This window comes from Danio aesculapii, chromosome 1 (genome assembly GCF_903798145.1).
Source record: "Danio aesculapii chromosome 1, fDanAes4.1, whole genome shotgun sequence".
NCBI classification, from domain to species: Eukaryota; Metazoa; Chordata; class Actinopteri; order Cypriniformes; family Danionidae; genus Danio; species Danio aesculapii.
In genome coordinates this window covers 5,438,432-5,463,140 of record NC_079435.1, presented here as the reverse complement: position 1 = coordinate 5,463,140, position 24,709 = coordinate 5,438,432, and the positions used below count along the sequence as shown (strand labels likewise).

The window sequence follows — 24,709 nt, the reverse complement described above, 5'->3', positions numbered from 1 at the left end:
AAATAAAGTAGTGCTGTCAAAAGATTAATCGCATCCAAAATAAACCTCTTGTATTTACAAATACAAATGACAAATAAATAAAAATATATACGTAATTTGGATTTTTATTTTTAAATTTTACTTATTTTAATTGAATTATAATTATACACAAACTATGTCAATACAAACTTTTAAATTAAACGTGATTAATCGCTTTTTAATCATGTGACAGCACCAAAATAAAGATAATAATAAAGTAGAAATAATAAAAAACAAATGAAGAGTAAGATAAAAATTGCATATTTATATTTTTAGAAATATACTTATATCAAGCAATTAATAGGTGCGTCTCAAAGTGATTACTTATGCACTATTCTACGCCATTTTGTAGTATAAATAGTATAAGTAGTGCGTTCACACTGAAAATAATACGTGTACTTGAATTACCCGGATGATGCACTTATTCAGCCGTTGAAATGAAGTGTGTAATGTTGGACACTTCACACACTCAACATCCGCTGCTTTACTCACGTAGCAGAAGGGGCGGAGCTATCGGGCGCACGTGTTGGATTATTTATTTTGCATTGTGATAGCAGTGTTCTCCTACGAGAGAGATTATAGCGCCTCCTGATGGTGAACCCAGTTATACTCATGCAGGTTTTATTTAGCAGTTTGGTCATTCATTTCGCTGATTTGGCAACCGTTAAGCATCATCAGGGAAATGATTTGAATTTCCGCTTAGTAAAAACTGTTAGTGTTCCATTTGGGACGACACTACATACATATACTATTCTGTTGAGTGTGTAAGTACATAAGTACATAGTGTATAAGTGTATAGTGCCATTTGGGACGCAGTTAGCGGTTTTGTATATGTAAAAATATATTTGTGTGCGTTCGGCTGTAAAAGCGCCATCTACTGGTACTTCTATAAATTGTCACAGGACAAAACACAGAGTAAGAAAAGCATTTTTTTCCGTATTACTGTTGTTAGTTTCATTTAATTTTACTTTTTAATTTAATGCGAGTTTTTAATTTTACTTCAGGTAACGAAAATGTATTTTGACCAATAGATTTAGTCTTAATTTGAGCTTTAGTTAACTGAAATAATGCACACACACACACACACACACACACACACACAAACATAAACAAACCATTGCTATCACGTAACTGATGTCAATACAGATGCTCATGTTACAGCTATATAAAGCTCTCCATACCACTGAGTGTTTCCAGAACTGCGCGATTTCCTCCATGTTGTGTAGAGGGTTGAACAGGAAGTGATCTCGCCACTCGATCCAGTCAATAGTCATGGAATGATCTTTATCCATACTGTATGAACACATATCATTTAAACCACATTAAGCGTGCCTGAAAAGTGCGTTAAATAATAGATTTTTCCACATGGGAACGATTTCTATTAAACCATCGGTCGCATTTCTGGTTTTAGGGAACTTCCTTTTATTACTGAATGAAGTCATTTCAAATTAATAGGTTGTAAAATAAGTAGGGGTACAAAACTGCAGGAATTGTTAAGAATTAAAGGGACAGTTCACTACAAAATTTGACGCCAAAACACATACCTTTGCAGTATTTTAGCAGCCTGCTCTAGCGTGATGTCCACGCCGAGATTGTGTAAGGACTGCTGGATCTCCCCGACATCCACTTCACCTACAAAACACACAGATGTGCATTATTTATGTGTTATTATACTGAAGAGTGATCTAAAAGCTCTTAAGAGTGATTTAATGAGATTAAATGCTAATGCTAAAATGCAAATCTAGATGCTAACAGTATAATCGGTAGCTGCTACTGGCAATGTGATGTTATAAAAGGACCAGCAGCATGCAAAGCTATAAGGTGAGGGTAAAAGCTAATGCTAAATTGAGAGTTTATAACCAACTAACCATCATTGTTGCGGTCCAGACTGCGAAACATGAGTCTAAGGCGTTTCTCATGTGAACGCAGATACTCCGTAAACTCTTCGAAGTCCAGCTGACCGTCATGGTTGATGTCTCCCGCTCGTACAATCTGCTGAATATAGGGCATACACAGAGAAAGAGGAGGACAGAGAGAGAGATGGAGGGAAAGAGGGATGCCGGGAATCATTAGGAAAGGTGGGATGGGGTGCAAATGAAGGAGAAATGCACATTAAAACCATGCAAAGCCACCAGCCCCCATCACCAAGAACAAACATGAGCAATCAGACGGTTCCATTTCTGACATTAATCAATGGATTGATTAATTTCATTCTTATTATGAATGCATTAAAGCGACAGTACACCCCAAAATAAATATTCTATCATCATTTACTCATCCACAACTTGTTCCAACCCTGTTTGAGTTTCTTTCATCTGTTGAACACAAAGGAAGATATACTGAAGATTGCTGGGGAAAAAGATATTGACTTCTATTGTATTTATTAGGGACGCAACAAAATTCTGAATGCACAAGGCTGAAAAATGTAAATGCTTTGTAATAAATATTTTACTAAACAATATAAATGAATCCTGTGAGGCTTTTTAAATCTAACTCAATAACTTCAATTATACACAGCGGAATGAACCGCCAACTATACCAGCATATGTTTTACACAGCGGATGCCCTTCCAGCCATAACCCAGTCCTGGGAAACATCCACATCACACAGGGCTTCAGCGTCAACGATTGATGGAGGGCGTGTCTGAAATTTGGGCTGACGTAGTCGTCATAGCAACGTCAGCCAATAAAAAATAGTCCGCAATCGGCTATTGTCTGAGCTGGGATATTTGCATAAAGCAATCTGATTGGCTGACGCTTCCATTGGTGCTTGAAATGTTGATGAATACCCAACTCCAGCAGCGAGCAACGCCTCTGAAGTGGAGCAGACAGATCCACAATTCAGTTCAGCAATGCTTGACGTCACCCATTCAAAGTAAATGGGAAGCATTGATGCTGACGCCCCATGTGAAAGGGGCAATACACTACGGCCAATTTAGTTTATTCAATTCCCCTATAGCACATATGTTTGGACTGTGGGGGAAACCGGAGCACCCGGAGGAAACCCACACCAACACGGGGAGAACATGCAAACCTCCACATTGAAATGCCAACTGGCCCAGCTGGGATTTGAACCAGCAACCTTCTTGCTGTGAGGCAACAGTGCTAACTACTGAGCCACTGTGCTGCCAAATTCACATCATGTCCAGCTAAAAATGTCTAAAAAGGAGACAAAGTCAGGTTCAGTGACTATAGTGAGAGTGAAACCAGCGCACTGAACACTTCTGGGCAGTATAGCCTTTTTTCCTCTCATATATTTTCGGTTGTTTTTCTCTTTCGACCGAAAACCAAAAAACTGAATATAGCCAATACTTTTGGTGGCCAAAAATTGGTGCATGCCAGGGGCGTCGCTAGACCCCATTTACTGGGGCATGTGCCCCAGTATAAATCGCCAGTGCCCCAGTAAATGCTTTGAGATACGACTTACTTCATATGCAAGTGCATTTAATAAGAGCGGTAATCCCAGAATAGAGACGTTATTCTCTATGTGCAACCAAACCAACTCTGATGAAAGCAATGCAGTTTAATCAAAGAACAAACTGAGCATGTGCGCAGAAAAAAAACATACCCGCGCCGCCGCGCGCATCACTCACACCGCTTCTGCTTGGCGCTGATGCGCCGCTCTGCTCCCGGTCCGACTGTGAACAACCACGCCGAAAAAATAGCTGCTCATGCGTTGTAAAACAGGCACGCAGTAAGTTTTGCAAGTAGACAAAACAAAGTTTAAATAATATGATGGTGATCTTATTTATACTGCATGGCTCCTGATAGTTTTTTTTTTTTTTTGGTATGAAGCAGAAAGGACGGATGAAGTCAGGGAGGTTAGACTTAATAAACCTAATTCTCAGCCTTGAGTCGGGTCTAAGACAACACACAACTGATAATTCTATAAACCATCTTTTTTTGTATTCTATTGAATTGTCTATAGAATTTCATTCTTATAAAATTAATATTCATGCAAAAGATTTCTTAAAGTATCTTAGCATCACTCCAGTTTTGTCTTTAGATTGTTTTCCAGTTACATTAATTTCTGTTATGTATATAGAACAATAATTGGATAACAACAATAGTCCTGCTATTTATTTATAATTTTACTTACTTACTTACTTACTTACTTACTTACTTACTTACTTACTTACTTACTTACTTACTTACTTACTTACTTACTTACTTACTTACTTACTTACTTACTTACTTACTTACTTACTTACTTACTTACTTACTTACTTACTTACTTACTTACTTACTTACTTACTTACTTACTTACTTACTTACTTACTTACTTACTTACTTACTTACTTACTTACTTACTTACTTACTTACTACTTACTTACTTACTTACTTACTTACTTACTTACTTACTTACTTACTTACTTACTTACTTACTTACTTACTTACTTACTTACTTACTTACTTACTTACTTACTTACTTACTTACTTACTTACTTACTTACTTACTTACTTACTTACTTACTTACTTACTTACTTACTACTTACTTACTTACTTACTTACTTACTTACTTACTTACTTACTTACTTACTTACTTACTTACTTACTTACTTACTTACTTACTTACTTACTTACTTACTTACTTACTTACTTACTTACTTACTTACTTACTTACTTACTTACTTACTTACTTACTTACTTACTTACTTACTTACTTACTTACTTACTTACTTACTTACTTACTTACTTACTTACTTACTTACTTACTTACTTACTTACTTACTTACTTACTTACTTACTTACTTACTTACTTACTTACTTACTTACTTACTTACTTACTTACTTACTTACTTACTTACTTACTTACTTACTTACTTACTTACTTACTTACTTACTTACTTACTTACTTACTTACTTACTTACTTACTTACTACTTACTTACTTACTTACTTACTTACTTACTTACTTACTTACTTACTTACTTACTTACTTACTTACTTACTTACTTACTTACTTACTTACTTACTTACTTACTTACTTACTTACTTACTTACTTACGGAGGGGGTGCTGTGCCCCAGTAGAGCTTTATGTCTAGCAATACCCCTGGTGCATGCCCATATTTATTATTCCTACTGTGACTGTCAATAGTTCTAATATCTTGCTTTGTATTCAACAGAAGTAAGACTTACTGACTTACTTACTGACTTACTGACTTACTTACTGACTTACTGACTTACTGACTTACTGACTGACTTACTGACTTACTGACTTACTGACTTACTTACTTACTTACTTACTTACTTACTTACTTATGGAGGGGGTGCTGTGCCCCAGTAGAGCTTTATGTCTAGCAATGCCCCTGGTGCATGCCCATATTTATTATTCCTACTGTGACAGTCAACAGTTGTAATATCTCGCTTTGTATTTAACAGAAGAAAGAAATTCATGAAAGTCTAGAGCCACTTGAGTGTGAGTGAATGAGGAAGCTTTCATTTTGGGTGAACTATCCCAAATACAGAACACAACAGATAAAAAGCCAAGCGCACAAAACAATAGCTTTATATTGTGTTGTTACATCCAGGGACATATTCTTGTAACAGTGTGCTGTGTTGAGTTTCAGAGAGTCAGTGTAGTTCTGCTCTTAAGTTTCTTCTTTTGTGTTTGGAAAGTTTAGTTTAAAAGGTTTCACTCCCCAGGCAGGACTTGTATTGTTTGTTACTTTGGTCTCGCCCCATCCCGAAGGCAATGCTTCCCTGATATAGGGATAGTTGACCAGTAGTGTAGTTCTAAAAACAAAGGTGGCGTACTATTACCCACCCAACCCGCCTATGCTGTATTATAATTTTACCTGAACGTTTCAGCGAGACATCATTCAGTTGACTTCGAAAACAAATTAAGATGAGAGATAAAAAAACATTTGGTATACAGTTAAAGGGGATGCGAATACACGTAAATTAGGGAGGTCTAATCAGCAAAACAAGTGAGTATACCGAGGGTATACGCAATTATTGATCCTCAGAAGTCGTAAAACCCAAACAGCTAGTGGACAAAAGTAGGCATACTGAGTATACGTGCGTATAGCCCCGACTACACCACTGTAGTTGACACTCATTCTACGCAAAACAACATGTACTAAAGAATGCTGAAACATGCAGCCATTGACAACTATAGTATGAAATAAAATACCAGGGAAGTCAATGGTTGTATTTCCCAGCATTTTTCAGTATATGTGTTCTGTTCGACAGAAGAAAGAGACTCAAACAGGTTTAAACAAGTGGAGGATGAGTAAATAACTGCACACTTTTCATTTTTTGGGTGAACTATCCCCTTATTTACTATCAATTTGCATATGAAGAGTTGTGATTTGCTAGTATCTTGCACTACTATTAAAGCTATGATCTACAACAGTGCAGCAGACGATGTTAGTGCATATAAATCCACATCAGTAGACAAAATGGTTAAATAACACGTTCACTTATTGTTAAAGTGACATTTTATGAGAGCGCTGGGCTAATAAATCAGCATCTGGGTGTGAACGCCGCATCTTATAGTACGGCAGCGGACACATGGAGGTGTCACCGCATGCTTTTTTAGGGTGTCGTCTCACAATATAGACTTTTTAAAATTCCCAAAGCCGCATGTCTGAACGTGTTTGCATTCTCGGTGCAAACGTGGAGGATTAGAGGCGTTTATCTGCAAGCCCCTGGGGTTTACAGTCAGCTAAATTGCACTTACTTTTCAATTTCATGAGAATAAACTTAGTTGAAGTGACCAACATAATATACAAGTCACCAATATAGAGGCTGCTGTGACTTTAAATGCACACTTGTAAACTAATTCCAATGCTTAATGCAACTCACATCACAATCCCCACAATCCTTGGTATGCAAATGACCCTCTAATAGCAGAAATGCCAGTGATTTCAGCATTTTAACTGCTTTGGCCTGTTCTGTGAGTATGTTGTGTGTTGTTGTGTTGTGTTTATTTATACGAGCCAGCAGTCAGATGGTATTTACTCTGACATGGGTCGACTCTGACCTTTAGCACACACTCTACAGCCTATGTGTGGGTTTCTGAGAGCGTGTGTGTGAAATGCAATACTTTCTTCCCAACGACATTCATCGTAACGCAAAAAATGCATGCAAACACATGCTGGCATTATATTTGGCATCCAAAACTAGTGAACAATCATGAGCATAAAAATCGGCATGACATAAGATTGTCCCATGCAGACAGGCCAACTGTCTAATCACTTGTGCTGAGGTGTAAAACACAGTGTTAAAGCACAGGATGTGTGTATATAAACAGCATGCCTCATGCTGTGGACATATTAGAAAACTCAGAGTCGTGTAAAGACTGTGTGTGTCTGTTTGATCACGTCTTCTTATTGTTTCCCAGACATCAAGTTTAACCTGTTGACATTAAAGGTTATCTATTATGCAAAAAGCATGTTTAAACACAGTTGTGTGGCAAAAGTGTGTAATTACAGACAGTTTCTAATGGTAAAAACTCATTAAGTCTATTTTTTATAATCACTCTTGATATAAACAGTCTGCAGAAACACTTTGATGACATTCTCCCTTTGTACGTGTCATCAGAAGGGGAAAGCCCCGCCCATTAGTGACCATCTCTCTCTCATTAGCATAAACTGCCCTGAATTAATTAATTTCAGATGGCAAGCATTTGTGTTACCTGCCTATCCTAATTTGACCAAATCAGATGGGGCCATACTATCTCTATCCCTGCCTCTCCAGTAGATGCTGTTCTGCTATTGGCTAGAGAGGCCCAAAGGAGGCCATATTAGGTTTAATAAGATAAGAACGATCCCTGTTATCTGCTTATTTTAGTATAATCATAACATAAATGTATTAAATTATTTTATCTTTTTATTACAATTTTTAACTATTAATAATAAACACATTAAAACCATCCAACAGACAATGCCCATTGCTAAATAAAAAATAAAACACTTATAGAAAATAACACTTATTAATTAATTAAATTAATTAATTTAAAATTGTAAGTAGAAAAAAATTATAAAAATATTTTTTAAAGAATAAATAAATATATAAATGAAAGAATTTGAAAAGCAGCAGTAGTGGTAATAATAATAATATAATAATAATAATAATATAATAATAATAATAATGATGATGATAATAATAATAATAATAATAATAATAATAATAATAATAATAATATTAATAATGATAATAATAATAATAATAATAATAATAATATATTAATAATGATAATAATAATAATAATAATAATAATAATGATAATAATAATAATAATAATAAAATTATTTTGAAAGAATAAATACATATATTAATTAATGAATCAGAATATTAATAATAATATAAAATAATAATAATAATAATAAAAATAATAATAATAATAATAATAATATATTAGTAAAACAAACAAATAAATAACATTATGACATACCATAACTAAAAAACTACTATAAATAAATGATTTTTTATTTTACAAATAATTTCTAGGGAAATATATTGCATTGTTATTGCAATACTCAATAACAATACTGCGTATTATTGTCCTAGTATTGTGCACTACCATTTAGGAACCTATAACTTGTGCTAAGAGTTTGTTAAAGTCACTGACCCACAAACTATGAGCAAAGCATAGTGCTTCTAGACTCTCTCTCACACACACACACACACACACACACACACACACACACACACACACACACACACACACACACACACACACACACACACACACACACACTACTCTGCAGGATTATTTAAGATGTCAGGTGAAGCCCCGGTGAAGCTGATTCATAGCCAGTGGGTCATGATGCCCTTCCTCTGTTCCTGACCTTCAGATCATTAATTCTCAAGCTCATAAACGGGTTCATTAGTGCTGCCACACAGTCCTCTTATCTGCCCTGTTCCTGACCCCAACACAGAGGCCTTTCAAACATGCTTTCTGCTTTTAGAAGCACTAAGAGTTTGAGTTTGTTGAGTATTTGTTGGTAAGCAGCTTCACAATGGGTTATCATCATTCTCTCTAATGGCTCCGGCACATCTGTCTAATCTGAGATGAACATCAGGAGGGAATACTGTTGGTTGGTCATTTGCTTTCTATTTCTGAGTGCTTAGTGAATCTCACTGCTGTAGAAATGCTCTGAATAAGTGTAGAAATCATTGTTTTTTAGAGTATATTGTTGAGTTTAATGCTACATTTAGCTAAACCACAGGTCAATTAGGATTTTTTGTTTTCTTTCAAGTGATTTTTTGGGATATTGTTCTAATTAAGACGATATCCTTCTGTAAATTATGTAGCATGCTGTAGCCTCTCCACTATATTTTAATCATCTGAGCTGAGCTTTAATAATCTGTTTATGCTGTAGCGTAAATAAACTGGTCTATTTAAAGGTGTAAACTCTGTTATACTTCGTAATGTTGACAAATGGTATTAATTTGCATATAATGTATATTCATTTTCATAATTTGTAGCGCAGATACCATTTCCAGCAGAACTTATGGCACATGTTTAATCGTCTATTGCAATGAAATGGTACACAATCAGTTATATAGTTTACTTAAAGAATTTCCTCATCATTTACTCACACTCAAATGGTTGTATGAGTTCCTTTTGTTGAACATAAAGGAAGATATTTTGAAGAATGTTCAAAAAAAGCAGCCATTGACATCTATTGTAAGAACAAAAAAAATACTAGGAAGTCAGTGGCTGCTTTTTCCAGCATTCTTCAGCATATCTTCCTTTGTGTTTAACAAAAGAAAGAAACACAAACAGGTTTGAAACAAGCCAGAGCACGAGTAAATAATAGCACAATATTCATTTTTTGATGAACTATCCCTTTATTTATTATTAATTTGTAGGAAGATTTGAGATTTAAAACCAAACTTGGCATTGCTGGTCTTGCTATTTGAGCTACTTGATTAAATGATGGCAGAATTTTAATTTAGTGTGAACTATCCCTTTAATTAACCCTTTACATATAAAGTGGAAAGAGTACATTCTGTACAGTAGTACATGGACACAGCGTTAATCTTCAGACCTGCTCAAGATAGACACGCCCCCTACGAAATCTCATTGGTCTGCTTACTTTAATATTAACATCAAAAACAAACTGATTGGCTGCGATTGTCTCGCATACTGCAGTGTTTTCGCTTTCGGTGTTTAGATGTGATCACGTGACCCAGAGATGCAGCAGGTTATTATTATTATCTCCAAATCTGACTTTGAGTCGTAAACCTGCTCATTAACGGCCAGTCTATAAATACCCTCATGTTATGTCGGCATGTGCTGGTTTCTGTACCTCCTCCACCGAGCTCCAGGATAGCCCGCGGGCTGCGAGTCCGATCCGCAGCTCGTTGACATCCACCCGGCCGTCTTTATTGAGGTCCAGCTGCTGGAAGAGTTCGGCCCAGAGCTGCTCGCGGTCTTGGTCCACCCCGCTGTCCTGACACCGCGCCCGGGTCCATCCCCGCGGCCACATGACGAGATCCACGCGCGGTCACCCACCGACACACATCGGCTCCGGCGGAAAAGACTTCCGAATGCGTCCAAAAAAGGCGAAATATAAACCCCCTCGCGTCGCGTCCTGAGAGTCGCGTTCTGAGAGTTGCGTCCTGACAGTCGCGTTTGGCAGACGGCGTCAAACAGCTGTTTGTCGCTACTACGGGAACCAGGAAGCTTTCGCAATCACGAATAATAATGCGGTACTTCCAGGAAATCCACGCGCGTCCCGCCGCTCGCTGTCCATTCGTACGGTGGCATTTGAAGACGAGGAGAAAATCGCGCGCTGCTGTAATGCGTCAGAACATGATAAACGCGCGTCAAACGGAGAGCTGCCGATACAACAGCGGCTTCAGATTACACCGTCAGGAGGGGCGAGCTCCTGCCAACACACACACTCACACACCAATAGTGGCTCAAAATATCCAGATCTGAAGAGAGAGAGAGAGAGAGAGAGAGAGAGAGAGAGAGAGATAAAGTCATAAATCATGCCTCATTCATGAAATGCAGAGTATGTCACTATTCGTGACATGTAGTGTACATGCACGCGCACACACACACACACACACACACACACACACACACACACACACACACACGTTTGTTTTGTGAATTGTGGGGACATTCCATAGGTTTATGTTGTTTTTTATAACGTACAAGCGGTATTCTTTATTGCCCTAAATTGCATTTTAGGGGAAAAAATTCTCTCTGAATGATTTATAAGTGATGATGTGGTGGCGCAGTGGGTAGCGATGTCGCCTCACAGCAAGATAGTTGCTGATTCGAGCCTCGGCATGGGTCAGTTGGCATTTCTGTGTGGAGTTTGCATGTTCTTGTGTTCGCGTGGGTTTCCTCCAGGTGCCAATTCCAAAGACCTGCAGCACAGGTGAATTGGGTAAGCTAAAATTGTCCGTAGTGTGTGAATGAGTGTGTATGGATGTTTCCCAGTGAAGGGTTGCTGCTGGAAGGGCATCCGCTGCGTAAAACATGCTGGATAAGTTGGCGGTTCATTCCGCTGTGGCGACCCCAGATTAATAAAGTCACTAAGCCTAAAAGAAAATGAATGAATGAATTATAAGCTTTTTGAGAAATGTGGACATCAGCAACGTCCTCATAATTCACCATCTTATTGTAAAACCTATGTATTAGCCAAGGCAAGTTTATTTATTTATTTACCCATGACATTCACGGTTGTGTCCTGATATGTCACTCACACACCACAGATTTGTTTCACTATCTCAGTCAGGACATGACATTAGATGTCCACTGTTTTTCTCTCAGGTTAATGATACTGTCAATGGCCTACCCCCAACCCTAACCTCAACCTTAACAGAAACATCATCAAATACTAATAAGAGCCTGGTCTGGCACTCAACACTAGTGGGCTGTTTTGTTTTCTCTATATAAGTGAGCACAACTGAGCACTCGTGTATAGATAAACCCACACACACACACACACACACAAATATGAGTAGACTGCATATACCTGAGTAAAACTGTCCTCCAGAATTGAATATGATCTTCTCATTAAGGCACTGCTGGTTATTGTGATTCAGGCTGGCAAATGAAGTCATTTCCTGAGAATTCATAAATAATTCATTAGGTTTAGTAGGAAGTGGGTTAGCAGGGCAGCAATATTAAAAACCTTTCCAACAGAGCTCTACCACGGTGCTTTGAACCGGAGACTTGCCAATAAATAAAGTAAATTTTAAAATGTTTTACCTCAAAATAAACATTTATTCACCCTCATGTTGTTCCAAATACAGACTTCATTCATCTTGCAACATATATATCGCTTCAGCATCGATAACACAATATCTGCAATAGTCATATCGCAGGATCTGCAATGTCGAACCGGTAATATAATGAACCCAGAGCCACATTTCATAGCAGTCACAGTTTGTGGAATCATTGCAATGTTTATGCATGAAGTTACTAAAGCTTTGATCAGTTATGTGGGATTTCAGGGCCTGTGTGAGGATTTCAAGTCAGTTTAGAGCAGGGGTGCCCAAAGCTTTTCCTATGAAGGGCCAAAAGTCAAACTTGAATGAGGGTTGCGGGCCGAAAGTAAGTGTTACAAAAGGAAATTTTATTAAGTGGGGTTTATTCATAAACTAATTTCGAGAGGATCACGTGCTTATGATTTATCACAGCCGGTCTCGTATTAAGCTAATCAGTATCATCCAATCATATGAGCCATAAGCTACTATAAATAACCACAGTTTTCAGTCCACTTTATCTTCGTTTGGAAGAAACCCCCCTTCCTCCCCGTTCTACTCCTTCACTATAGATCGGGCGGCACGGAGGCCCAGTGGTTAGCACTGTTAGCCCCACAGCAAGAACACTACCAGCCCTGGTCCTGCCAGGTCGGTAGGTGTTTCTGTGAGGAGTTTGTATGTTCTCCCCGTGTCTGCGTGGGTTTTCCCCGGGTTCTCCGGTTTCCTCCCACCATCCAAAGATATACATCATGCATAACAATCAAGCATTTGTCTAGCCCCCTTTTTTCCTCACATGTTCCCTTAGCTACTGCAGACGGGGAGTTCTGAGATCCACCGAGCTCAGGCTCCCCTCTCGCTCTGCAAACGGGAGGAAGCCCCGGGCTCGAGGATCCCTTGAGCTCGGGGCTCTCTCCCGGGACAGCATGCCAAACAAGCTTTTGATGAGTCATCAGCTAAGTGTGAACTCTTGAAAGTTGTATAATATCTTAAAGAATATATTCTTGCAACTCGCTAGCCCTCTGTTTTCACGCCTCAGCCGTGTATTTTGTTTTGTTATGACGCCGGATATTGTACTCTTTTAAAACTACTGCTTTGCTATTGACCTTGCCAGTCTTGATTTCTCCATTTTGTCTGTTAGCATGTTGACTTTGACTGACGTTGATTGTCGTAAAGCATGCAGAGCTGCACCTTACATGTATCTTAAAACAAAATCCATTTAATTTACTATTAATTTTAAATGTTCAATTAAATTTTTTTATGAGGTTCAACAGTAAAACAACAACAAATAAATGTTATATTAAAATTAAAAACTCTGTCTAAGCCATTCCAGTCCCCACACTTTTTTCTTTTAGGAAAGTAATAGTGTATAAATATACACACGATGAAGACTACTATACAGTGTTGTTTTACATTTGATTGATACATTTGTGTATCTAAATATTGCTGGACTTCCAAAAAACATAAAGCACTGTGTATTTGTAACACGGGGGAGTGACAGAGACAACTGAGGTTTGGATCCACGTACAGGTTTATTCCAAATCAGGGAGGCAATGGTCAACACAGGTGCAAACAGATGTATAAAGGCAGTCCAGAATCGTAGTATAAACACAGGCGAGAGGTCAGAAGGCAGGCGGCGAAAAGGGACAAAAGTATAACCGAGACTAGGGGCAAAACACAGGAAAACAAGACTAGGAGAAACGCGTTGTATTGTCACTATACAGAAAACAAGACTCAGCAAGGGAAGTGAGTGTGTGTGCTGCTTAAGTAGTGTGTGTAATCAGTCTTTGACAATCCTCAGGTGGTGCAAGTGTAATCAGTCAAAATGAGGAAGCATGTGTGTTTGTGAACGGAGTGCATGTATGAAAATGTAGTCCATGAATGGCGGATTTGTAGTCCATAGGTTATTGTGAAAGAGATCCCGCGATCTATGAAGTTACGATCGCTGGGGATCGTGACAGTGTTTTATTACAGTATCGTCGCTCTACTGTATTTATCAAAGTTTGTGATTGGTTTATTTTATTTTATGTGGTTGCACTCCCTTACAAAACCATCCCAATGCATATCAAATTATGACTTCTTTATGAACAGACCTACTATACTCAATATCGCAATATATAGCATAGAAAAATAAAATATTGCTGTCTTTTTCCCCAATATCGAGCTCTATTTAGAACACAAATGTGCCCAAAACTAATGCTTCAAAATGGTTGTACACAGGTTTTAAATATCTATGAATAAGGTGTGTAAATGCAAGTCTTCTGTAGAGATAAATCGCTTCATCATGCTTGCCTGACTAATTGGTTCTCCTATACAAATTAACTAATTGGTTCTCGATACAACTCAGATAAGCCATTTGACACATAAGAATGCACCTCATTGGTTTAACTATTAACCTCACAGCAAAAAAAAAAAAACCAACAAAACACTGGCTTTAGCTGTGGAAACTAGTATAAGTGGAATAATTGAGTGCAGATCATTGAATTATTAGCAGTGGTGTAAAGTAACAATTTACAAATACTCAAATTACAGTAATTGAGGAGTTTTTCTCAGGGATTGTGATTAAGTTGTTTTAAAACTGTACTTTTACTTTCCCTTGAGTACATTTTAGTGCTGTATCTGTAGGTTTACTCCACTATTTTCCTTCAACCTGCAGTCACTACTTTGTTTATCGGGGATTGGCTAAAGTGCAATAATCAGTCCTGTGATTTGTGTCCAGTCAAATCACACATACAGTTGAAAGCAGAAGTTCACATACACTGTATAAAAAGGCACATAACCATTTAAAAGAGTCAAGTGTTAATGTGACTAAACCTTTTCCATTTTAGGTAAGTTAGGATTATCACATGTGTTTCTGTTCTGCTTAATAGCAGAATAATGAGAGATATTTTTGAGAAATTGTAATAACTTTTCTTGAAAGTCCAGTTTACACACAATAAGATTATTACGCCTCTGAAAAAGCTCAGATGATGGTGTCAAGGTTTTGGAAGTTTCTGATTGACAACATTTGAGTTAATTGGAGGCACAACTGTAAAATAGTATTTAAGGAAAACCTCAAACCCACTGCTTACTTGTGTGACAACATGGGAAAATCAACAAGTCAGAATCAACAAAATAAGCCAGATTACAATTAGCTAAATTACACTGGGAAAAGACTCATTTCTGGAGACATGTCCTGTGGTCTGATGGAACTAAGATTGAACTGTTTGGCCATAATGACCAGTGTTACATTTGGAGGACAAAGGGGAAAGCTTACAAGCCTAGGAACACCATCCCGACTGTGAAGTATGGGGGTGGCAGCATCATGTTGTGGGGCTGTTTTGCTGCAGGAGGGACTGGTCCACTTCACAGCATAGATGGCATCATGAAGAATGAACATTATGTAGAAATACTGAAGCAACATCTCTAGACATCAGCCAGGAAATTAAAACTTGGCCACAAATGGGTCTTCCAAACAGACCGTGACCCTGAGCATACAGCCAAATGAGTTCAAATGTGCTTTAAGGACAACAGAGTTTGGATGTTTTGGAGTGGCCATCACAAAGCCCTGACCTCAATCCTATAGAGAATGTGTGAGCAGAGTTGAAAAAGCTGTAGCAAGACAACCTACAAATCTGACTCAGTTACACCAATTCTGTCAGGAGGAATGGCCCAAAATTACTTCAAACTATTGTAAGCTTGTGGAAGGAGACCCAAAACATTTGACCAAAGTTAAACAGTTTAAAAGTAGAGCTAAAAAAAAATACCAAGGAAATGTGTGTAAACTTCTGACTGTCGAGAAATTAATAAAAATAAATCTAGAAAAAAAAAATTCTCTCATTATTCTGGCATTTAGCAAATGTAAATCATTTAGGCAATCCTGACAGACCTAAAATAGTAAACGTTTAGTATGATTTACCATCAGACATTTATTAAAAAATGGTTATGTTGCTTTTTTTAGAGTGTATGTACACTTCTGGTTTCAACAGTAAATCGCAACAATTGGCGCTTAATAAATGCAGCAAACAGGGATGTTTACTGTATGAGGACTTAAATCGGCAAATGCCCTTAATTACTAATGCACTACAGAATGTTACGTTTACACATCCATGCACAAACTGCATGTAAACGCATGAGCTGTTCACAGCGCAATACTCACTACTCTTGAGTACTTTTTTTAAAAGGGCTTCTTTTTACTCATACTTTTACTCTACTTACACTACATTTTTGGGCAAGTAATGGTACTTTTATTTGAGTATGATTTTAGTACTCTGTCCAACACTTATTAGAAAATAAATGCACCATCACCACCTTAGGTTTGCTTTGTTTTCAAACAATTCAATGGTTTGTCAATGATTTTTACCTACAATCGTCTTCTAAAGTCACTTGTGTGTGGAAGAAACACACATTTTAGATAGTTTTTGCTCAAAATAAATTAAATATATGAATATTCCATGTGATAAATATAGCATAGAGGCTGTGAGGATCACTTCTGTCATTTGCACAGTCCAGCAGTGTCTGTTCCTCCACCATCATGCATCTGTTCTCAGTTTTCCAGCTCAATCTGATAGTGAAACTTACACAACACAACACACTCCCACCCACACGACGACAACAATGTTCGGTTCAGTCTCGGTTCTTCTTCAACACTGCCATCAACACCTGCAGCTCAACACACAGCAGAGAATGGAAACAAACCATTGATGAACATCATGTGCAGATCAGCACACAGATATCAGCCATTGCACACCTGTCGCACTCTCACACACACTTGTACAGCTATCTTTATGGGGACCTCCCGTAGACAGGACTAAAATGTCCATGTGAGTCAAAATGTACTGTTATTGCTATACTTATGGGGACATTTGGACACACACAAATACACACATGCAGACAGACACACAAACAAACACACACTCTCTAAGAAACACAAGGACATACACACACATAGGCAGACACACACACACAGAGACAGATACACAGACACACACAAACACATGCAGACAGACATACACATAGACACACACACACACACACACACACACACACACACACACACACACACACACACACACACACACACACACACACAGACAGATACAAAGACACACACAAACACATGCACAGAAACAACACATAAACACATGCAGACAGACATACACATAGACACACACACACACACACACACACACACACAGAGAGACAGATACACAGACACACACAAACACATGCACAGAAACAACACATAAACACATGCAGACAGACATACACATAGACACACACACACACACACACACACACACACACACACACACACACACACACACACACACAGAGACAGATACACAGACACACACAAACACATGCACAGAAACAACACACAAACACATGCAGACAGACATACACACACACACACACATACACAAACACAGATACACACATATACAAACACACACATACACACAAACACACACACAGAGACACAAACACACATGCAGACAGACACACATAAGCACACACATAAACACACACATTCATACAGAAAGACACACACAGACACACACACAGACACACACACATACAGACACACTCATACAGAAACACACATACATACAGACACACACAGACACACACACATAGATACAATCGCATGCAGACAGACACATATAAGCACACACACAAGCACACACATTCATACAGAAAGACACACACAGACACAGACACACACATACAGAAACACACATACATACACACGTGCACACACACACACACACACACACACAAACAGACACACTTAGACAATCAAACAAAAATGCACAAAAAGACACAAATACACACAGAGACAGTCAGAGACACAAACACATACAGACACACACACAGACACACACACAGAGAGACATACAAACATATAGACACACACACACTCTCTCTTTCTGATGAAAACCGCTGTCAGCTGCTGTCCACACCGTCTGTCTGAACATCACGTACACTCAACACACACACACACACACACACACACACACACTCACAGATGAGAGATGTTGACACTCATTGTGTTTGCGTTCTCACCCGACAGCTGTGTGTGTTCTTTCTCGATCTCAGGATCAGATTAGTGTGTCTATATAAGAGCAGCACAGAAACAGACGCACACAAACACACACACACACACATCTGACCACCGTTCTGTGCTCCAGCGTGCTGTTTCTCAGTGATGTGTAAAGGGCTGTCCGCCATCCCCTCCTCATGCCTGGAGAAGTGAGTATCTACTTTTCTGAACACACACACACACACACACACACACACACACACATACACACACACACACAGGTTAAATTGTGTTTGGATGTGACATTGTGTTGTGGTGTTTCAGGGCGAAGGGCATGAGGGTCAAACTCTCCCACCTAGCCGAGAAACAGGACAAGCACAGGTAACACAACTGCACTGACGCTTCCCATTGAAAGGGGTCATATTACACCCCTTGTTACAAGATGTAAAACGCGTCTCTGATGTCTCTAGAGTGTGTGTGTGTGTGTGTGTGTGTGTGTGTGTGTGTGTGTGTGTGAAGTTTGAGCTCAAAATAACACACAGATAATGTTTAATAACTCTCTGAATCTGACCCTTTTAGGCTTTGATCCATATTGTGTCGTTTTGGTGACTGTCGCTTTAAATGCAAATGAGATTGTGCTCTTTTTTAAAAGGGGCGGAGCTACAAATGCCTATTTATTTTTGCATAAACAAACGTTTCGGTTTTTACATTTACAAGACAGCTAAATAGATAGTCATAACACTTTTAAAAAATAGTTTTGGGCGGCACAGTGGCTCAATGGTTAGCACTGTTGCCTCACAGCAAGAAGGTTGCTGATTCGAGTCCTGACTGGGTCAGTTGGCATTTCCATGTGGAGTTTGCATGTTCTCCCAGTGTTGGCGTGGGTTTCCTCCGGGTGCTCCGGTTTCCCCCACAGTCCAAACACATGCGCTATAGGTGAATTGAATAAATTAAATTAGTCGTAGTGTGTGTGAATGAGTGTGTATGGGTGTTTCCCAGTACTGGGTTGCAGCTGGAAGGGCATCCGCAGTGTATAACATATGCTGGATAAGTTGGCGGTTCATTCCGCTGTGGCGACCCCAGATAAATAAAGGGACTAACCCGAAGGAAAATGAATAAATGAAAATAGTTTATTATGCATAGTATAAAACACATTCTAATAATAGTTCAGACATAACTAAAGCATACTACTCGAGTGTTTTTAAAACTTTGTAGTTTGTAGATATTGTTATAGAAACTTTTTTTCATTTTAAAAAGAAAATCAGTCAGCGCCAGTGGTGTAGTGGTTAGTGCGTCGACTCGACACATGCACTTCAGTGCTCACGGCGACCCGAGTTTGATTCCCGCCTCGTGGTCCTATGCTGATCCTTCCCCTCTCTCTGCTCCCCATGCTTTCCTGTCAACACTCTCTACTGTCCTGTACAATGAAGGTGAAAAAAAATAAAAAGAAAATAAAAAAAACTTCTCTATGGCAGAGTTGGATTTCTCAAAATTATATTAATTTAAATATATTTAAAATAACAAAACTTCCGATCATTTTTTTTATATCAATTTACAAGTTTAAATCTGGCAATTCTGAAAAACAAAAGTGAAAATAAACTCTGAACTAATAAAGGGATTAAGCTGAAAAAAAAAATGAATGAATGAATGAACTAACTGTAAGAAATGAAATCTGAGTCTATAAAACATCCATAAACAGCGAGAAATAAAGTTGCAATTCTGAGGGGAAAAAGCAAGAGGGAAACTTTTTTCAAACAAGTGAATTCATTCATTCATTTTCCTTCGGCTTAGTCCCTTATTCATCAGGGGTCGCGACAGCGGAATGCACCGCCAACTATTCCAGCATGTTTTACACAGCGGATGCCCTTTCAGCTGCAACCCAGTACTGGGAAACACCCATACACACTCATTCACACGCATACACTACGGCCAATTTAGTTCATTCAATTCCCCTAAAGCGCATGTGTTTGGACTGTGGGGGAAACCGGAGCACCCGGAGGAAACCCACGCCAACACAGGGAGAACATGCAAACTCCACGCAGAAATGCCAACTGACCCAGCCGAGGCTCGAACCAGCGACTTTCTTGCTGTGAGGCGACAGTGCTAACCACTGAGCCACCGTGCCGCCCACACAAACAAGTTAATAATATTGTATAATAGCTCAAAATGATCAGATATAGACAACTAAAAAACCAAACAATTTGCCGTCAGTTTGACAAGTCAGCCACCGTTTGTTAAATAATTTCGAACCGCAGTAAAATACCTCCACATTTCCACACCGCTCTTTTTGTTTGCGTAACACTTTTATTGTCATTTTTTAAGTTTTGAAATTCCAGATTCACAGACTTTATTTTTGACACATTATTTACAATATGCAGCTAAAATAAATAGCTATTGGCTAGTCTTTTTTTTTTTTTCGGGGCCAATGAAAATTTTGGCAGGGCAAGTAAAAACCTGAACCACTGGCCCAAACGGACCAGTAGAAAAAACCCTGGTGTGTATACAGATTCTTGTATTTTAGAATTACTCAGTGCAAAAAATAAATAAATAAGCGACATAAAACATTGAGGAATTCTGCATCATGTCTGATTCATTCTAGTAACATATATTGCAGTTATAAACAGAGACGTGTCCTAGTTTTACACAAGAAAACACTGTAATGCTACCTTTAGGTCTTGTGTTGTGGGTGAGAGTGTTTGTGGGCTGTCAAACTTTGCTAGTGTTCTCTGGAAGAATGAGTTTATTTGAGACCTGTATAAAGTGTTTTGGTAGTTGTAGTGCATCTTAAATGTGAAATGAACTGCTTCGCCAAGCTGAAAGTACGTTAGGAGAATTGTGTGAAGAGTATTGCAAAAGTGACCGAAGTATTGAGAAATGTGTCCTAGCGTCTGTAAACAACTGTGATCTCTCATTAGTAGCATTTAACAGATAGTAAAGCCAGCCTGATCTCACGAGAAAACGTAAGTATTTTACGTTTTGACAGTTTAGTTGTCTATATCTGATCATTTTGAGCTATTATACAATATTATTAACTTGTTTGTGTGGGCGGCACGGTGGCTCAGTGGTTAGCACTGTCGCCTCACAGCAAGAAGGTCGCTGGTTCGAGCCTCGGCTGAACCAGCCTGATCTCACGAGAAAATGTAAGTATTTTACGTTTTGACAGTTTAGTGGCTAATTCGTAGGAATTCGTACGAGTTCAGTCGTACGAAATTGTACGATTTTAAAAAGGAGGCGTGGCACCTAACCCCGCCCCCTAAACCCAACCGTCATTGGCGGATGAGCAAATCGTACTAAATTGTACCAATTAGATCGTACGAATTCGTACGAATTAGCCACTAAATCAAAAAGTTACGAATTGCCATGAGATTGTGTTGGGAAAGCACATAATCAGTACCTGAGGCGATCTTTATCACAGTAGTGTATGCTGTTGTTCTGCTGCAACGTCGCAGAAATAGAAATGGTTTCTAAAATCGTAATTACGCACGTCGCAGATGGTTATTATAAACAAATTTTTACCATGGGTAAAAATATACTTATTATTGTGTCACAGTGCCGCACCGTGTCTTTTTTTATACTTATCCTGAAATATAAGCATTGACTTCATGTTAACATCTTTGTGTGTTTGTTTATTTCTGTCAGGGTGAATGAGGAGAAGCCGCCGCAGGATCTGGAGTCTCTGCTCAGCAGTAAACGTGAGTCTCCATGATCTCCTGGTGTGTTTGTGAAGCTCAATCCGCTCTTCATCTGTGTGTGTTTCTCCGCAGTGGGCATTCAGGCTTTCCGCTGGTTCCTGCGCTCAGAGTTCAGTGAGGAGAATCTGCAGTTCTGGCTGGCCTGTAAAGAGTACAAGAGCTCATCGGGAGCCAAGCGCATCTCCAAAGCCCAGCTGATCTACAAGGAGTTCATCAACCCTGACGCTCCGCATGAGGTGAGAGACCAGGCAGGTTTAACCATTGTGTACTGTTCTAATCTACTACCCTTTGGTTATGTTGGGGGCTGTTTTTGCCCCATTGACTTCCATTATAATCACAATTTTTGATTGCAAAGCCACAACAGCATATAATCATACATTATTGACTGTTAGAGGTGTCCCTGTTGGGAAGAGGTACTGTTGATCATCAGTTGCCAGCATTAACCCTTTAGATAGGCCTGTGCTAAAAGTGTCTGGCTTTTATATGGAGTTCAACTGAGTAAAAGAGCAGCGTGTGTGCAGAAATACACTGTGTTTACTGTGTTCTGAGAGCTGAGATGCTTACTTTGAGTCAGACATATCAAGATAAGTGCACAAAGGTCTCTCTCTCACACACACACACACACACACACACACACACTACTCCATATAGAAGGCAGAAACTAAGCTTTTTTTTTTGCACGGCAACTTATGATCAACAGTAAAAATGTCAAGTTTTACCTCTTCCCAACAGGGAAAACCAGCAACAGAATCAAGAATGCATGATTATATGTTGTCATAGCCTATATCAGAGGTGCCCAAACTCAGTCCTGGAGGACCGGTGTCCTGCAAAGTTTAGTTCCAACCCCAATCAGACACACCTGGGCTAGCTAATCAAGCTCTTACTGGGCTTTCTAGAAACATCCGTGCAGGTGTATTAGTGTTGTAAAGTAACTAATTACAAATACTCAAATTACTGGGAGTAGTTTTTCTCAGAAATTGTAATTTACTAAGTAGTTTTAAAGATGTATATTTTACTCTCCCACTACTTTTCTTCAACCTGCAGTCACTACTTTATTTTGTCTTGTCTATGGGGATTAGAAAAATCAGTCCTGTCCAATCAAATCACACATAGAAGTTAAATCACATCATAATGAACGTCCTCAAGACATGGGCGATTTATAATTGCAGCAAACTGTTTAAAAGCATTAAAAGTGTCCAGGAAGATGACCGAAATCTTTACACGCATTGACCCAGAGACTGTTTAGATGCATGTCGCTGATGAGAAGATGTTTACTGTATGATGACCGCAAAGGCCCTAAACACCCAGCAGGCACAAGACGTCAATGTGACGTCAGATTTACGTTGTATCCTAATGTCATGGACGTTGCATTTTGTTTGGAAATGAAAACTGGGTTGACGTCAGAACTCAACGTCAGGATAATGTCAACGTCCAACCTAACACTAACCAAATATCAACGCCTAATGATGTTACAGCTTGACGTTGTGTGGACGTTACCACTATGACGTCTATCAGATGTTGGATTTTGGTTGTCATTCCTGACGAATAAATGTCAGTATTTGACGTCAATATGATGTTGATTTAAGATGTTGGCTCGGCGTTGGATTTTGGTCACTTTCTAAAAACCTAAAATCAACCAAAGATCAACGTCATTTGACGTCATTATTGGACATCAAAATAACATTGTCATTAGACACTGGCTAGACTGAATTTTAGTGACCTGACGACACAACCTAAATCTAACCTAATATTAGCGTCTTATGCTGTTATTTGCCTGCTGGGCTATAACTAAATGCACTACAGAATGTTACGTTTACACACAAATGACATGTAAATGCATCAGCTTTCTACAGTATAATACTCACTACTCACTACTCTTGAGTACTTTTGACAGGTCTACTTTTTACTCATACTTTGAGTAATATTTACAACAGATACTTTTATTCTACTTGCACTACATTTTTAGTCTAGTAATGGTACTTTTACTAAAGTATGATTTTTCAGTCCTCTGTCCACCACTGTGAGGCGAGTTGGAGCTAAACTCTGCAGGACACCGGACCTCCAGGACTGAGTTTGGGCCCCCCTGGCCTATATAAATACAAATGATATATTTTTGCATATATTTTGCACATTATATACTTTTTATTTCTATATACACATTATTTATACACAGTGAGTACACATACATTATGTAAATACATCAAATGAATCATTTGACAGCACTTATAATGTGTGTGTGTGTGTGTGTGTGTGTGTGTTTTATTAATATTTAATGTAAATAAAAATGTTTCATTTAAACATTTGGCCTAAAGTCACCTTTAGCTTTATTAAGAAAAAAAAATAGATAAAATAATATTAATAATTATATTTACACAAATCAGATGTATTTAATCTAATTATTGTGATTCATTCATCTAGTTTTATTAACTACATACATATTAACTAAATGACCCAAACATAACCTTCATATTCCCCTTTCTAAACTCTGGTTCATCACTCTTTCTTCTTAGTTCTTGACAGTATTGATGTGATGTGTAAAGTGTGTGTTGTTTCTCAGGTGAATCTGGACAGTGAGACGCGTGAGGCTGTGATGCAGCTGATGGAGGAGCCGTCTGTGGACACGTTTGATGAGGCTCAGCTCCGCATCTTCACCCTGATGGCCAAAGACTCGTTCCCTCGATTCCTGCGCTCGGCGTACTGCCACTAAAACACTCTCTAATCCTGTAGTCAGGCTGTGTTCATAGTCATGTAGAAACAGATGCCATGTAGACTCTGTCCATTTAATAAACATACT

General features: G+C 38.6%; 2 protein-coding genes across 6 annotated transcripts in view; one reads left to right on the top strand and one right to left on the bottom strand.

Annotated features, from left to right (window-relative positions):
• Nucleotides 1-10,875, bottom strand: part of slc25a23a (solute carrier family 25 member 23a) — a 27,864-nt gene extending 16,989 nt beyond the window's left edge. For 3 of the 5 annotated variants that reach the window (XM_056456335.1, XM_056456318.1, XM_056456330.1), the window contains exons 1-4: nt 10,284-10,875; nt 1,887-2,013; nt 1,563-1,650; nt 1,200-1,311 (exon numbers count right to left, since the gene is read on the bottom strand). In XM_056456335.1, the coding sequence (XP_056312310.1) occupies nt 1,200-1,311; nt 1,563-1,650; nt 1,887-2,013; nt 10,284-10,463 (507 nt within the window). In that variant the 5' untranslated portion in view covers nt 10,464-10,875. The remainder of the gene's footprint in view (nt 1-1,199; nt 1,312-1,562; nt 1,651-1,886; nt 2,014-10,283) is intronic. The other 2 variants (XM_056456339.1, XM_056456325.1) reach the window with 1 other exon arrangement.
• On the top strand, nt 8,924-24,709 carry si:ch211-196h16.12 (regulator of G-protein signaling 5). The gene is made up of 6 exons (XM_056456346.1): nt 8,924-9,065; nt 18,280-18,432; nt 18,548-18,604; nt 21,863-21,915; nt 21,988-22,151; nt 24,473-24,709. The coding sequence occupies exons 2-6, from the start codon at nt 18,389-18,391 to the stop codon at nt 24,620-24,622; spliced, it is 468 nt and encodes a 155-aa protein (XP_056312321.1). The 5' UTR covers nt 8,924-9,065; nt 18,280-18,388; the 3' UTR covers nt 24,623-24,709.

Bases quoted from the DNA above. Each gene is read 5' to 3' on its own strand.
- si:ch211-196h16.12 (XM_056456346.1), top strand. From the start codon at position 18,389: ATGTGTAAAGGGCTGTCCGCCATCCCCTCCTCATGCCTGGAGAA. The intron at 18,433-18,547 runs GTGAGTATCTAC...GTGGTGTTTCAG, and splicing joins CCCTCCTCATGCCTGGAGAA to GGCGAAGGGCATGAGGGTCA. The intron at 21,916-21,987 runs GTGAGTCTCCAT...GTTTCTCCGCAG, and splicing joins GTCTCTGCTCAGCAGTAAAC to TGGGCATTCAGGCTTTCCGC.